The sequence below is a fragment of the Protopterus annectens genome, chromosome 9.part0, assembly GCF_019279795.1.
Source record: "Protopterus annectens isolate FY-2018-M chromosome 9.part0, PAN1.0, whole genome shotgun sequence".
Taxonomy (NCBI): Eukaryota; Metazoa; Chordata; order Ceratodontiformes; family Protopteridae; genus Protopterus; species Protopterus annectens.
Window position 1 is genome coordinate 24,765,291 of NC_056743.1, and position 16,893 is coordinate 24,782,183.

The following is a 16,893-nucleotide window of genomic DNA, read 5'->3' on the forward strand; positions in this document are numbered from 1 at the left end:
GAAAAGTAGGGGATTTTGCCATGCATTTATATTCACCCTAAGATGAAGATATTTGAGCTGAGAAGGATTTTAGGGGGAAATTTAGTTTTCTACACAGTATTTTAATCATGGTTGGTGACCAGAATTTTATTTGTAGTAGATGGTGACAATGTAGTAAGGTGACTTAGAAAGAAGGTTACAGCTAGATCATAGGAAGTTGCTAGGCTACTGGCCCTGAGGCCCTTACAGGCCTAGCCAATAATTTAGCCATTGTTCAAATAAGTCAGCACAACCCTCTGCCACTGTCCAGCAGGGACATAGGTGGAATTCCAGGGGTATATTTTCTGTTCCCCATCCAGTTATCCAGGTTACTCTTAAAAAGGGTTAATGAGGCACTCGGCTTGATGTGAAGAAGAGTCTGGTCCACAAAAGGGGGGAGTCTATGTGACATAAATCTGTCCCGCCAACAAGTCCTCTCGATGTCACAGACCAGGTTGAGGTTGTGCATTCAGCTTACTCGAGTGGAGTTTGACTTGCGGATATGCAGTAGTCCCATCAAGGCGGGGTCTGAAATTGCTTTATATCCAGACAGAGGTCACTTCTGAGAAGTCTGTAGGAGGCGAGTAGAAGGACAGGGCCTTTAGCCTATCTGTGTAGTGTAGATGTTGGAGGCCCTAGATTCTGCTGGTGAGGAACCTCTGTGGTCTCTCCAGCTGCTGCATGTGCTTTGTGAGGTACATGCCAAAGGGGAATTGTGCTCAAAAATGTGTCTTATAAGGGAAGAATACAGGGATGTTATGACCACCTTATCCTTGGATGAGATACCCTTAGTAATGAAGTGGGCTATGTAGAAAGCTTTCCGTACAGTGGAGGCAATATGGTGGTCAAAAGTCAGTTTGCTATCAACCTGGGTGCCCAGGTCCCTCATAACTGATTGCGTGCTTAAGACCTTTTATCAATGTGATAATTTGTGGGGACGTCACTCTCCCCAAAGGGGATGATGACGCATTTTTTGACACTCAGTTTGAGGCCATGTTTCTGGCACAAGTTATTTGTTTGGGTGAGACCCTCTTGAAGTATGTTCACATCACTAGGGGAATTAATGACTACACCTAGCTTGCAGTCATCTGCAAACTTGGTCAGCCATATCTCACTGGTTTTGGCCTGCACCTCAGAAAAGTATATCCCAAACAGCAGAGGCCCCAAGACCGATCTCTGGGGTACACTGCTTGTTATGGCTCTACTGCTTGAGGTGGCTTCCCCTATTTTGACAAGGTGGGTTCTACCAGTGAGCCAGTTTGCTACCCATCTGGTAACATATGGATTGATGCCTAGTTGAGAGAGTTATCTATTATACCTGAGTGGGGAATAGTATTGAAAGTCTTGGCCAGGTCAAGGTAAGTGGTGTGCACTGTCTGATGTTGGTGACTGTCTCAAAGAAGTCAACCAAATTTAATAGGCATGACCTCCCCTTGACGAAACCAGCTGTGTGGGATCAAGTGTTTGGAGGTTGCCAATGCCCTTTTTAATGAGGTACATGATAATCCACTCCATGGCCTTGCAGATCAGGCTTTTTAGGCTGATGGGTCTATAAATTAATGGATCAGTGGACGCTCCACCTTTGTACAAGGGGATTGCAGTGGCTGTCCTGCACTCAGCTGGAACAAAGTCGGTACTCAGGCTTTGGTTGAATAGGGTGCCTAATGGTGCTGCATGTTTCTGCTTGAGTTCATGTAGGATGCAGCCTGGGATGTTATCTGGTCCCATGGAGGCTGTATTTTTTGCCTTTGAGAGTGCAGTGCTGACTTGCTCCGTAGAGATAAGGGAAGGGGGGCATGTAATGAGGATGTCCTGGTTTACTGACTGGGGGACAGAGGGGTGATGTTTTCACTGAACCTGTCTGTCAGCAGGTTGGCTATATCTACAGCATTTGCATATGTGTTGTCCTTGACCACCAGTTCTGAGCAGATCTGGGTGCTTCCCTTGAGGTTGCAGACATGAGAAGGAAGCCTTATGATTGTCTTCATGTGGCCAGTTTGGACTCGAAGTTTGCTATGGAGGATTTAACTAGTGCTCTTATTTGCTTGTTCAGGCTAAGGGGAGAGATTGCTTCCAATTGGGCACCTGCTCCTTCTTGGTCCTGGACTGCAATTTTTTCCTTTTATTATAGAGTTTATGTATTGCAGATGTCCACCAGACAGGTCTACTCCTCCTTGAGGAGGATTATTTCATCCTGTCTGGTATTCCTGATTCAATGCAGCTATATAAATGCTCATATAGTACGTCGGTGTAGGTTTGGACATATGTGCCAGTTCTGGTGGAGGGGGATGTGAAGCTATTCATACCATCCCTCAGGAGGTTGTAATCGGCTTTGGAGAAGTTATTTTGCTTGACCCTAGCTGGGGAGGTTGGGGGAGATGGTAACTTTGAAAGTGACGGCTTTGTGGTCTGATCTTACCAGGGATTATGACAGTAAAGGGATGCTGTTGGTTAATACCAAGTCCAAGATATTTTCACCTCTTGGGGGGATGTTGACCAGCTGGTCCAAGGCATTTGCATTGATGAAATCAAGGAATCTCTGGGCATTTGTGTTTTGCATGAGTATTTTTTCCAGTCTATGGTTGGGTAGTTGGTCACCCAGGATCAGGGTAAAGGATGGTATCCTGAATGATTCAGATAGGTCCAGATAGGTGGAGTTGGGTCTCTTGAGTCATGGTTGGGGCTCTGTAGCTAGTTATGATTTGAATAGGGGTCGTATCAGTTGTTAACTCTACCTGGAGTGTTTCCTCTGTGTCATACTGTTTGACCAGCCTGGAGGTGTTATGTCTTTTATATATGTATTGCAACTCAACCTCCTTTTGCTTTGCTGCCCATGGGTTGGGGTCTGAACATATGATAGAGAGGATAGAGTTTAAGAAATAGATCAAATGTATTGTGAATGGAGGATATTACTTCAGTAGCATGAGCATCAGTGGAGTTTACATGTTTTTCCACAAGATGCAGCATCTGTACCCCTTCTGAGTGATCGTCTTTGCTTATGAAAGTTTTCAGAAATGCACTTCACTTTGCTGTTCTTCTTTTTTTCATCAGTTCCTTTTCTTTATAATAGGAAGATATCTTTGCAGTGTTATAAAAAAGTAAAACAAAATAAAACTGTGTTAATTTTACTCATTCCTGATGAGTGTATTAATCCTTATCACCAAATTTCATACTGACAGGTGGGAGAACTTGGTACTTGAGGTAAAACCAAGATGGCAGAGTGTATCCCACATGTGACGATGGTCAGCACAGAGTCTACAGATCTATGTATTTGGAGCATTGCACAGACTTTTCATAAGGCACGAAGATAAATCTCACTGACCTAGACTCATAGTCATAGTATTTACTTTAGTGAGGGAGTAACTTGGTTCAATGCAAAGTAGCAGCCTCAGTGAAACGAGTCACTGGATTGGTATCAGTTGTTTTTTTGCTTTCAGTATCGTATCAGACTTCATATATAAAATTTAGAAGTACAGATGACCTAGTGCATGAAAGCTGCAAAATTCATCTCCCCAGTGTGTGAAAGATGCTTAATTCACCCCAACACATGAAAGATGCATAATTCACCCCCTCAGTGTATGAAGGCTGTGTAATCCTCCCTCGTATATGAAAGCTGCAAAATTCACACATTTTTGCTTCATAATTTGCTGTTGACCAGCGGCTGTGTTGGTTGTGTTATCTGAACCAGAAAGGAGTTTTTTCATTTCATTGGAGTCTACCCATGCAACTCAGCTGTAGTTTGGTCTTTGGGTGTCTTGCCATGACATTCCTGGTTGATCTTATAAAGTGCTAAGCTTTTTAGGGAAGGTGACAGGCTCTTCATTGGCGCACCTGTGGGGTTGCTTTTCAACATTACATTATGCTTTGTCTTGACTCTGAGAGCTGTTTAACTCCTCCCTGAAGTTTGAGTTTCACCACTGTCAAGCTACTATTTAGCCTAGCCAACTAGTACCTCGCACAGCTGTAATTTATTCTGTCTTTAGAATCGGCCTCTGAATTGTCTTGTTACCGTACTCGTTAGCGGGTCCTATTACTGAACTCGTCGGGTCTGGTTACCTTACTCATTGTCTGGTTCTGTTACCGTACTCGTTAGCGGGTCCTATTACTGAACTCGTCTGGTCTGGTTACCTTACTCATTGTCTGGTTCTGTTACCGTACTCGTTAGCGGGTCCTATTACTGAACTCGTCGGGTCTGGTTACCTTACTCATTGTCTGGTTCTGTTACCGTACTCGTTAGCGGGTCCTATTACTGAACTCGTCGGGTCTGGTTACCTTACTCATTGTCTGGTTCTGTTACCGTACTCATTAGTGGGTCCTATTACTGAACTCGTCGGGTCTGGTTACCTTACTCATTGTCTGGTTCTGTTACCGTACTCGTTAGCGGGTCCTATTACTGAACCCGTCGGGTCTGGTTACCTTACTCATTGTCTGGTTCTGTTACCGTACTCGTTAGCGGGTCCTATTACTGAACTCGTCGGGTCTGGTTACCTTACTCATTGTCTGGTTCTGTTACCGTACTCGTTAGCGGGTCCTATTACTGAACTCGTCGGGTCTGGTTACCTTACTCATTGTCTGGTTCTGTTACCGTACTCGTTAGCGGGTCCTATTACTGAACTCGTCGGGTCTGGTTACCTTACTCATTGTCTGGTTCTGTTACCGTACTCGTTAGCGGGTCCTATTACTAAACTCATCGGGTCTGGTTACCTTACTCATTGTCTGGTTCTGTTACCGTACTCGTTAGCGGGTCCTATTACTGAACTCGTCGGGTCTGGTTACCTTACTCATTGTCTGGTTCTGTTACCGTACTCGTTAGCGGGTCCTATTACTGAACTCATCGGGTCTGGTTACCTTACTCATTGTCTGGTTCTGTTACCGTACTCGTGGGCGAGTCCTCCTATTACCGTACTTGTCAGGTTCTTTTACCGTTTTTATTGTACTCATTGTCAGGTCCTGTAGGTTATCTGCCAAGTCTTTTTTTATTACTTCCTTTTGAGTGTCTGTCATCCTCAGCATCCTTCTTCCAGCAGGTGCATGTTCTCCTACTACCTTCCTGCACATCTCAGTGGGTGATGTACCACTTCTTCTGCCATGAATTGGCACCTACAAGTGCCAAATAATATCTCTGTATGTTAGGTACATGAAAGCTTTATTTTTTGATTTTGCAGTTGTGCTCAGTGGTGTTGTACAAGTGTTTTTGTATGAGTAGTACCTGAAATTATTTTTACCTTTTCCAAATAGTTGTGTGATTATTGATAACATTTAGGTATGCATGTTACATGTTTTAGCTGACATGTTAAACTGTGAACATTTATGCATCTCTCTCTCTCCTTTTTTTCTTTTTAGGGAAGTGGATTGGTTTTCCCTGGCTAGCATCCTCTTTCTTTTGGCGTTTGCTCCATTTATTGTGTTTTATTTTGTGATGTCATGTGACCAGTATCAGTGTGCTTTGACTGGACCTTTGCTTGATGTTTATACTGGAAAATCTAGCCTCCTTGATATATGGAACCGAGCCCCATCTTTCAGCTTGAGTGCTGCCACCATCTATGCCATTTGGGTCATATTTCAGGTGAGTGTTATGGTTGTTTATATTGTTGATGATATAGAAGTGATGTGAGACTGGTGTTTGCAGGAGGTGCCACTGAGAGTGGCATAAGTGGTAAAAATATGTCATTTGTCATCTCACAGTTTCAGCTTTTCGAAGATACAAATTGTAGAAAAATGTAGATTCATACTTAGTGTGAATTACTGCATACTTATTTCATCACTGCAAATTACTAGGAAAAAACAGCTGGCTCTCCATAACAAACTATGTTTCTGCTTGGCACACTGATTTGCAAGGTTCTAAAATGAGGCTACTGTTCTTTACAAACAAGGAAGCTTCCTATTGAAGAAAACTTGTATGATCTTAAAAGTAGTTAAGAGAATGCCCTCTCCCTGGCTCATTCTTTAAATCCAAACTAGGACCTAGGAATCACTTAACTACTGAAGTCCAAAACCCAAGAATCCATTGAAAATTAAAAAAAAATCTCTTTTGGATCATCTCCTTGCTGAATCTTATTGTGACTAATGACTAAATCCTGTTTCATTTTTGCTGTTGATATGTTGTAGACTGTTTCATGCAGTCTGATCATATAGCTCTCTTTGATCTTTGAGCCTGGGTTGTGACTGAAATAGTCAGTAGATCACCTTATCCACTCCGTCATCATATAGAGATTGAAAAAATAAATAAGATGCAAGTTACTGTCCATGCTGCTTAGCTTCCGTCTGCATCTGAGCAAATTTAGGAGTGTGTTAGCAAAGGAGAGTAGTGGTTTTGAGATGTGTCAGTCAATCAACAACACTTAATTAAGTGCCAATCCAGCAAAGAAAAATGACTGAAACAGCTTTCACTTATTTGAAAGTTTTCTATTTTCTCCACTGTTTTGCAACCTCAAAGTATGTGCTTCTTTAAGCTTAGGGAGGTGGAGTGGAGGTGTCTCCCCTACATGGATTTGCAGGGGGCTTGCCTTTGAGGTTCTTCAAAAACTTTCAGCCTTATTTTTTTGGTGCAGCGGCACTCATTTAAAGTTTTATCAATCTACTGATGTAAATCCATTTTTTAATCTAATCTTGTCTTTTAGTGTGTCTTTTAAAACTGATTTTTTTTTTTTAACGTTAACATTTAGAGTTCTCACCTACCTGATAAAAACTCTGTCCTGGTGGAATAGGACCATGCTCAAATAGAAAGGATAAGATTGAAGTCTTTAGACTTTCTAGGAGCCAGGAACCTTCTCACCTTCTCTTTGTCAATGATTTAAAACTGTATAGCTCATCAGACGAGGAACTGAAAGCACAGCTACAAGTTGTTAAAACTTTTTCAGATGATATTAGAAAATCATTTGGTTTTGATAAATGTGCAAAAGCAACCTTTAAAGCAGGAGAACTGCAGCACCCGTAAAACATCAGTTTGGGACAAGAATGTGATATAAAAGAACTTGAGCAAGAGGGAGTGTATAAATACTTGGGAATTGATGAAGGATCAACAGTGAAACATGAACAAATGTGAGTAACACTTAGTGAGGAATACGTCAGAAGACTTAAATTAATCCTGAAAACAGCATTGATTTCTAGGAACAAAATCCAAGCTATAGACCAATGCTCTTCCTGTCCTAATTTACAGTTTTGGAGTGACTAATTGGCCCCAAAACATGTTGCATAGATTAGATATTAAAACAAGGAGGATGCTTCATGCTCACCAAATGCTGTATAAGAATACCAAGATTATATATTTCCCGTTCCGAAGGAGGGATGAGCCTCCTTGAAACTGATTACATGTACAGATCTGCAATTGTGGGATTTCACACATATTTACTGACCTCACAAGACCCAAATGTAGTGAAAGTTTTGAAACAAGATGACTTCTCTGCTTAATCTAGCAGAAGCATATTGCCGTCAAGCAGGAGTGGAAATCAAACCAGAAGTAGATAAAAAATCAGCCATTAACTGAATGTGCCAAAAAAACAAAAGAAAGAGTATAAGATGAAGGACCAGTTGAAAAGGCAAGAAATGTGGAAAACACATATAAATATAGTTGCAAGTATAGAAAACTGCTGGAAGAATCTCATGTTGATCAGGAACGAACACAGGAATGGTTAAGGAGAGGCGAATTCAAACTAAGAGATTAAAGGTTAATATTGGCAGCTCAAGACAGCGGGCTACATACAAAGTCCACTGAACATGTGAGAGGAGAAACAGACAAATGTAGTGTGGTAAAACCAAATTGGAAACAGTCGCTGGTTGTGACATAGGACTGAATACTGAAAGGCATAGTAATGTGGCGAGACTGTTGCACTGGGGATTGTGCAAACGTTATGGTATTGAAGTGGCTGAAAAACCCCAGAAACATGAGCCACAAAGCATCATAGAAAATGGTAAAGTTTACATCACGTGGGATCATCCATTGCCAACAATTCAAAAGATGTGTGCTAGAAAACCGGATGTAGTAGTCCAAGAAAAGAAGACCAGAGTAGCATTGATCATTGAAATCGCCACACCCAGTGACTACAAAGCCTGAAAATATCAGGATTTGCAAGCAGAAACTAGAGCAATGTGAAAGAAAGATACCCAGATAGTTCCCATAGTAGTAGGAACAATGGGTCTTTAAGAGTCTACAATCATATTTAGATATGCTACCAGTACACAACTCTGTACAAATTACAGAAGGAGGCATTACTGGGCATATTGCAGGTGCTGCGAAGAGCACTTTTGGCTGACATCAAAGGGTGAAATAATACTAATTTCATGAACTTTAATCGTACTTTGAATTAGGAATGGGGTCCATTCCTGATGTCCTTCATGGATGCATCTGCAGTCATAACAGCTGGGTTGTCCTGTCGTCAGGCAGCCCGTCAGTCGGCCGGATTCCAAAGTCCGGGTCCGGCTTCGGCTGATGTCGCTCTCCATCCGACGTCATCTCTGTTGGACTTCGGGTATAAAGGCATCAGCCGACGCCATTTTCCTCAGTCTTTCTTGCCGCGTGGCGCCCGAAGCAGAAGCTGTTCGCAAGTGCCGGTCGGTCGGATCCAGAGATTTTTTCTACCGAATACTACTTCGAAGACTTCTAAAGCTAAGTACCCCGTTGGGGACTCTTTCTTGCCTCAGCCGATGTCAGAAAGTTAATAATTGTTTAACCTGTGGGAAACAAATACCTCATAAAGATTTCCATTCTTACTGTCTGCCTTGTTTAGGCCCAGCCCACGACGTAGCAGCCTGTTCGCCTGTGCTTCTTCAACCGCAACGCTTAGGCGCCGGTCGGAGTTTGCAGAACAGTTTTTCGGTTCTGACTTTGCTTACATTATGTCGCCGGAACCTCCGACTACACTTTCTGCCAAAACGCAAAGAAAGACCGACACTCAGCGGTCCGCGGTTTCGCTGAAACCACGCTTAAGCAAACCGCGAGTGTCTCCGTTTTGGCCGAAACCCAGACACCTGATCTAGGTACAGCCGAATCTATCTCTACACTTGAGGCCCCTGCTACAATTCTTGAATCGGCCTCTGAAACTTTACCCACTGACTTATCAGACACCATTCCCCTGGATGTCTCTACCCCAGCACGTGGTGCTGCTAGGCCTCCAGCAGCAATGTCCATTAAGGCCTTCGCCAGGGCTAAAGCAGCCAAGTCTACCAAATCAGTGCCTGTTAAACCACCCTCATCCAAGCCCTCTTCTAGTTCCCAAATGCTCACCTTGGCAGAAGATTTGATTTCTTTAATTAGAGGATCTCAACCTCACCCAGACAGGGCCTCTCAGCCCCCAGATAAGAGACCTAGGGCAGAGCCCCCTGAGCCAGTGTCCTCTGATGATTCTGCAGATGAATCGGACATTACTGACCAGCCAGAGGCTCCTTTCTCTAATTTTGAGGATTCTGATGCTGAAGAATCCATTCCAGCTGCTTCCCCTCCAGAAGAATTCTCCTTTGGGGAAACCTTGCATGCCATGCGAGAGCAGTTCCAATGGCAGCAACAAGAATTCTCAGACTCCCGGAAAAGACTTAGAACCTTTCTGCACCTTCCACAACACAGGCCCTTAGCTATACCTCCTGTTCTTTCTGTGGTAGATGACGCTTTTAATGATGTCTGCTCTGCTCCAGACTCATTACCCCCAGCCCCTGCCAAACCAGACAGATTTTACAGGGTGCCTGACACTCATCACCACCTTTACAAGGCCCCCCTTGCAGACCCAGAAACTATATCCCAGGGTCCCAAGGCAGTTGCCGCGACCATAGCTAAAAACCCTACTCCTTCTGAAAGGGAAGCAAGGGCATTAGACAGATGGGGTAAAAAGTATACACTTCAGCTACTCTCTCAGCTAGAGCTTTAAACTGCCAGTTTCACATGATTCAATACCAAGAGTTTATGCTTGATCAGTTAACTAAAAATTAACCACTGATGAAGCTCTTGACAAGAAATATGTATTAGAAATGGTAAATAACATACAACAGGTTAGTAACCATTCCTTAAAATGTGGCTATGATGCACTGGAGGCTTCATTTAGATCAGCCATGACTGGCACAGTGATAAGAAGGCATGCATGGCTAAAGGAGCAAGCTCTACCAGATCATGTTAAAGCTAAATTGTTAGATGCTCCTATGGATAAGACAAGTTTGTTTGGTGCACCTGCACAGCAGGTTATGAAGAAAATGGAGGAAAAGGCAAAATCAGTTCAAACTGTTAAAGATTTCCTGCAGGTTCAACCACCAAGGTTTAGCAGGAACTGGCCTGCCAAGAATTGGTCCTTTCCTGACTCCACAAGATTTCAAAGGGGCAGGAATAGACGTTCCAGAGGCAGAAACCAAACCAGAGGAAGTGCCTACAGAGGACGACAGTGGCAAGGTAACAACAGAGGCACAGACGCAGCCACTGCCTCTACTTCAACACAGCCACAGTGACTTACTCCTAAAACCGCCTACCAGGGAGCAAATAGCAGCTCCACTAGGCGGAAGGTTAACTTTATTTGCAAAGAACTGGCACCACATAACAAAAGACAAGTGGATTCTTCAAATTATACATCAAGGTTACAGATTCCACTTCCACACTATACCAGTCAAAAGAGGAATGCCAAATCTACCTCCAAATCAAAAAACAGAAGCTTTACAACAGATAATGGAGTTAGCAAACATGAGAGCTGTGGAAAAAGTGCCTGCAGCAGAGCAAGGACAGGGGTTCTACTCCAGACTGTTCCTAGTTCCAAGAAAGGAAAAAAGTTGGAGACCAATTCTCGACCTGTCCACCTTGAATACATACATCATTGTCCCAAAATTCAAAATGCTGACCCTACAGCAACTTCTTCCCATGCTGGGCAAGGAGTGTTGGCTGGTTACTCTAGATCTCAAGGAGGCATACCTGCACGTCCCTATTCGACCAATCTGCAGAAGATACCTCAGATTTCTTGCAGGATCAGAGCACTATCAATTCTCAGCATTGCCTTTTGGCTTATCTACTGCGCCCAGAGTATTCACAAAATGCCTGGCATCAGTAATCGCATATCAATACCCCCCCCCCCCCCCCCCCCCTTTAATTGACCAAAATGGAAAACCAAAAAACTTTGCCCAACTGAAAAAACCAAAAATTTTCATCAGCAAATTGGCCTTTGGACTACATATAGCTACATGGGCTGAACCCCAAACCCAGGAAAAAAATTATTCAGCAAAAAATGGGCCCTGGCCCCCCCTTTTACATGTGGGCATACAAAGGCCAACCCGGATCCACAGGGAAAACTTACCGCATTCGCGGGTCCTATTACTGAACTCATCGGGTCTGGTTACCTTACTCATTGTCTGGTTCTGTTACCGTACTTGTTAGCGGGTCCTATTACTGAACTCATCGGGTCTGGTTACCTTACTCATTGTCTGGTTCTGTTACCGTACTCGTTAGCGGGTCCTATTACTAAACTCGTCGGGTCTAGTTACCTTACTCATTGTCTGGTTCTGTTACCGTACTCGTGGGCGAGTCCTCCTATTACCGTACTTGTCAGGTTCTTTTACCGTTTTTATTGTACTCATTGTCAGGTCCTGTAGGTTATCTGCCAAGTCTTTTTTTATTACTTCCTTTTGAGTGTCTGTCATCCTCAGCATCCTTCTTCCAGCAGGTGCATGTTCTCCTACTACCTTCCTGCACATCTCAGCGGGTGATGTTCCACTTCTTCTGCCATGAATTGGCACCTACAAGTGCCAAATAATATCTCTGTATGTTAGGTACATGAAAGCTTTATTTTTTGATTTTGCAGTTGCGCTCAGGGGTGTTGTACAAGTGTTTTTGTATGAGTAGCACCTGAAATTATTTTTACCTTTTCCAAATAGTTGTGTGATTATTGATAACATGTAGGTATGCATGTTACATGTTTTAGCTGACATGTTAAACTGTGAACATTTATGCATCTCTCTCTCCTTTTTTTATTTTTAGGGAAGTGGATTGGTTTTCCCTGGCTAGCATCCTCTTTCTTTTGGCGTTTGCTCCATTTATTGTGTTTTATTTTGTGATGTCATGTGACCAGTATCAGTGTGCTTTGACTGGACCTTTGCTTGATGTTTATACTGGAAAATCTAGCCTCCTTGATATATGGAACCGAGCCCCATCTTTCAGCTTGAGTGCTGCCACCATCTATGCCATTTGGGTCATATTTCAGGTGAGTGTTATGGTTGTTTATATTGTTGATGATATAGAAGTGATGTGAGACTGGTTTTTGCAGGAGGTGCCACTGAGAGTGGCATAAGTGGTAAAAATATGTCATTTGTCATCTCTCAGTTTCAGCTTTTCGAAGATACAAATTGTAGAAAAATGTAGATTCATACTTAGTGTGAATTACTGCATACTTATTTCATCACTGCAAATTACTAGGAAAAAACAGCTGGCTCTCCATAACAAACTATGTTTCTGCTTGGCACACTGATTTGCAAGGTTCTAAAATGAGGCTACTGTTCTTTACAAACAAGGAAGCTTCCTATTGAAGAAAACTTGTATGATCTTAAAAGTAGTTAAGAGAATGCCCTCTCCCTGGCTCATTCTTTAAATCCAAACTAGGACCTAGGAATCACTTAACTACTGAAGTCCAAAACCCAAGAATCCATTGAAAATTAAAAAAAAAACTCTTTTGGATCATCTCCTTGCTGAATCTTATTGTGACTAATGACTAAATCCTGTTTCATTTTTGCTGTTGATATGTTGTAGACTGTTTCATGCAGTCTGATCATATAGCTCTCTTTGATCTTTGAGCCTGGGTTGTGACTGAAATAGTCAGTAGATCACCTTATCCACTCCGTCATCATATAGAGATTGAAAAAATAAATAAGATGCAAGTTACTGTCCATGCTGCTTAGCTTCCGTCTGCATCTGAGCAAATTTAGGAGTGTGTTAGCAAAGGAGAGTAGTGGTTTTGAGATGTCAGTCAATCAACAACACTTAATTAAGTGCCAATCCAGCAAAGAAAAATGACTGAAACAGCTTTCACTTATTTGAAAGTTTTCTATTTTCTTCACTGTTTTGCAACCTCAGAGTACGTGCTTCTTTAAGCTTAGGGAGGTGGAGTGGAGGTGTCTCCCCTACATGGATTTGCAGGGGGCTTGCCTTTGAGGTTCTTCAAAAACTTTCAGCCTTATTTTTTTGGTGCAGCGGCACTCATTTAAAGTTTTATCAATCTACTGATGTAAATCCATTTTTTAATCTAATCTTGTCTTTTAGTGTGTCTTTTAAAACTGATTTTTTTTTTTTTAACGTTAACATTTAGAGTTCTCACCTACCTGATAAAAACTCTGTCCTGGTGGAATAGGACCATGCTCAAATAGAAAGGATAAGATTGAAGTCTTTAGACTTTCTAGGAGCCAGGAACCTTCTCACCTTCTCTTTGTCAATGATTTAAAACTGTATAGCTCATCAGACAAGGAACTGAAAGCACAGCTACAAGTTGTTAAAACTTTTTCAGATGATATTAGAAAATCATTTGGTTTTGATAAATGTGCAAAAGCAACCTTTAAAGCAGGAGAACTGCAGCACCCGTAAAACATCAGTTTGGGACAAGAATGTGATATAAAAGAACTTGAGCAAGAGGGAGTGTATAAATACTTGGGAATTGATGAAGGATCAACAGTGAAACATAAACAAATGCGAGTAACACTTAGTGAGGAATATGTCAGAAGACTTAAATTAATCCTGAAAACAGCATTGATTTCTAGGAACAAAATCCAAGCTATAGACCAATGCTCTTCCTGTCCTAATTTACAGTTTTGGAGTGACTAATTGGCCCCAAAACATGTTGCATAGATTAGATATTAAAACAAGGAGGATGCTTCATGCTCACCAAATGCTGTATAAGAATACCAAGATTATATATTTCCCGTTCCGAAGGAGGGATGAGCCTCCTTGAAACTGATTACATGTACAGATCTGCAATTGTGGGATTTCACACATATTTACTGACCTCACAAGACCCAAATGTAGTGAAAGTTTTGAAACAAGATGACTTCTCTGCTTAATCTAGCAGAAGCATATTGCCGTCAAGCAGGAGTGGAAATCAAACCAGAAGTAGATAAAAAATCAGCCATTAACTGAATGTGCCAAAAAAAACCAAAAGAAAGAGTATAAGATGAAGGACCAGTTGAAAAGGCAAGAAATGTGGAAAACACATATAAATATAGTTGCAAGTATAGAAAACTGCTGGAAGAATCTCATGTTGATCAGGAACGAACACAGGAATGGTTAAGGAGAGGCGAATTCAAACTAAGAGATTAAAGGTTAATATTGGCAGCTCAAGACAGCGGGCTACATACAAAGTCCACTGAACATGTGAGAGGAGAAACAGACAAATGTAGTGTGGTAAAACCAAATTGGAAACAGTCGTTGGTTGTGACATAGGACTGAATACTGAAAGGCATAGTAATGTGGCGAGACTGTTGCACTGGGGATTGTGCAAACGTTATGGTATTGAAGTGGCTGAAAAACCCCAGAAACATGAGCCACAAAGCATCATAGAAAATGGTAAAGTTTACATCACGTGGGATCATCCATTGCCAACAATTCAAAAGATGTGTGCTAGAAAACCGGATGTAGTAGTCCAAGAAAAGAAGACCAGAGTAGCATTGATCATTGAAATCGCCACACCCAGTGACTACAAAGCCTGAAAATCAGGATTTGCAAGCAGAAACTAGAGCAATGTGAAAGAAAGATACCCAGATAGTTCCCATAGTAGTAGGAACAATGGGTCTTTAAGAGTCTACAATCATATTTAGATATGCTACCAGTACACAACTCTGTACAAATTACAGAAGGAGGCATTACTGGGCATATTGCAGGTGCTGCGAAGAGCACTTTTGGCTGACATCAAAGGGTGAAATAATACTAATTTCATGAACTTTAATCGTACTTTGAATTAGGAATGGGGTCCATTCCTGTTATGGTATTAGAAACTCAAAAGATTTGGAGAACTTAAAAAAGGATAAAGAAACATGCCTGAGCTATTTTTTCAAAAGTTCTCCATAGTCTGTAATAAACTGTATTGCCAAATAACTCCACAAGTTATTGAGCAGGTTTGAATTTAGACTGGTTGGTCACTCTGGTGCTTTAGAGAGATAAAGCCCTGGCTACGAGCCAGGCAACCCAAGTTTGATTAGCATCTCTGTCGACTGACAAAGTGGCGGGGGATGGGTGTGTGCCCATCCTTGTGGGGAGGGTGGTACATTGGAGTCTGCAGATGATCCCTGGTGGAGGTTAGGGAATTGCCGGTAGAGGCATGGTCACTGGGTGGCAGTGTAGCTTGGCTGAGTTGCCATTGAGGTAGGATGATACTCCACAGATCCCAGATTGCATGCCCCTCAGGACTGTACCATGTTGCACAAGGGGGGGGGGGTGATAGCGTAGGCCAAAGTAACACCCTTCCAGATGAAAGCTCATATGTGTTGAGCCCTATTGCCTGCAATCCATGACTGGCCCCAGGGATTACCAGAATAAGTTTTGGAGGCATGGAGTAGCTGGTTTACATAGCTCAGACAGGGAAGGAAGGGTTTGCCAGTAGTAATAAAGGAAGGGTGGGATAAAAAAAGAAAAAAAAGGTGAATTTAGACTGGCTGCCCACAGTTCTGTTTTTTAGCACACTAGTACTGTTTTGATACAGTTGCCAACAACTTGACAGTTACAGTTTGTAACACTACAGTAACAATTCAGCTGACTTGTTTACTGAAGTTTTTCTACAAAAGGGTTACTTTGGGATTCAGCAGTAGGAATCCCTCCTACTAACCCTAACCTTCAGTGTCTGCAAATACAGTCTGACTGGGTACTGAAAATCCCTACAGAGAATCTGGTGAGATTCAGCAGTATGACTGCCACCTACTACCCCCACCCTCAGGGTCCACTAATAGAACCTGAATGAATACTGAAATGCTAACATAGAATCAGGTGGGGTTCAGCAGTACGACTCCCACCTACTACTCCCACCCTCAGGGCCCACTAATAGAACCTGAATGAGTACTGAAATGCTAACATAGAATCAGGTGGGGTTCAGCAGTATGACTCCCACCTACTACCCCCACCCTCAGGGCCCACTAATAGAACCTGAATGAGTACTGAAATGCTAACATAGAATCAGGTGGGGTTCAGCAGTATGACTCCCACCTACTACCCCCACCCTCAGGGCCCACTAATAGAACCTGAATGAGTACTGAAATGCTAACATAGAATCAGGTGGGGTTCAGCAGTATGACTCCCACCTACTACCCCCACCCTCAGGGCCCACTAATAGAACCTGAATGAGTACTGAAAAACTAACACACAGTCAGGTGGGGTTCAGCAGTAGAGCCAAACAGCCTGAATGGGTGTTTCTTTCTTTATTTAAACCAAGGGCTCCATTTTAGAATATTGAGTCTGTCCCTTCCAGTTCAGTCTTCCTATTGGATATGTCTCCAAACTTTGGAAATCCGCTCTTGTTATTCCAATGTGTAAATGTTGGGATATCACTGAATTGATTAACTATAGACCAACATTCTTCATAAGTATCCCATTGTCTTCATCATTGCAAACTTGCATAAATGAAAATGTGTAGTAAGGAAGGTGCTGCACAGCAACGTTAATTTTCTACAGTCTTATGACAGAAACATTTGGCAGTGGCGTCTAAGGTGATGTCATTTAGTCAGACTTTGCAAAGCATTCAACACAGTTTCTGACTGCACAATCATTGATTTAGTTTCCATGATGTCACTTATTATGGGCTGGATTATGAGTGGCTGTAGGGCAAATCATTTTGTGTCAGTTTTACAGATTTTAATTATTTTTGGTTAGTATTTAACTCATTCACTCCAATGGAGCTTAGGAAGTTTGCACTGTAATGGGCCTTGTAATGTAAGCCTTTTGACAGA

At 42.3% G+C, this 16,893-nt stretch overlaps 1 protein-coding gene across 1 annotated transcript in view; it reads left to right on the plus strand.

Annotated features, from left to right (window-relative positions):
- DHCR7 (7-dehydrocholesterol reductase) overlaps positions 1 to 16,893 on the plus strand; it is a 775,245-nt gene that overhangs the window by 106,392 nt on the left and 651,960 nt on the right. The window contains exons 3-4 of the mRNA XM_044084804.1: positions 5,362 to 5,628; positions 11,957 to 12,179. Coding sequence (XP_043940739.1) covers positions 5,362 to 5,628; positions 11,957 to 12,179 — 490 coding nt within the window. The remainder of the gene's footprint in view (positions 1 to 5,361; positions 5,629 to 11,956; positions 12,180 to 16,893) is intronic.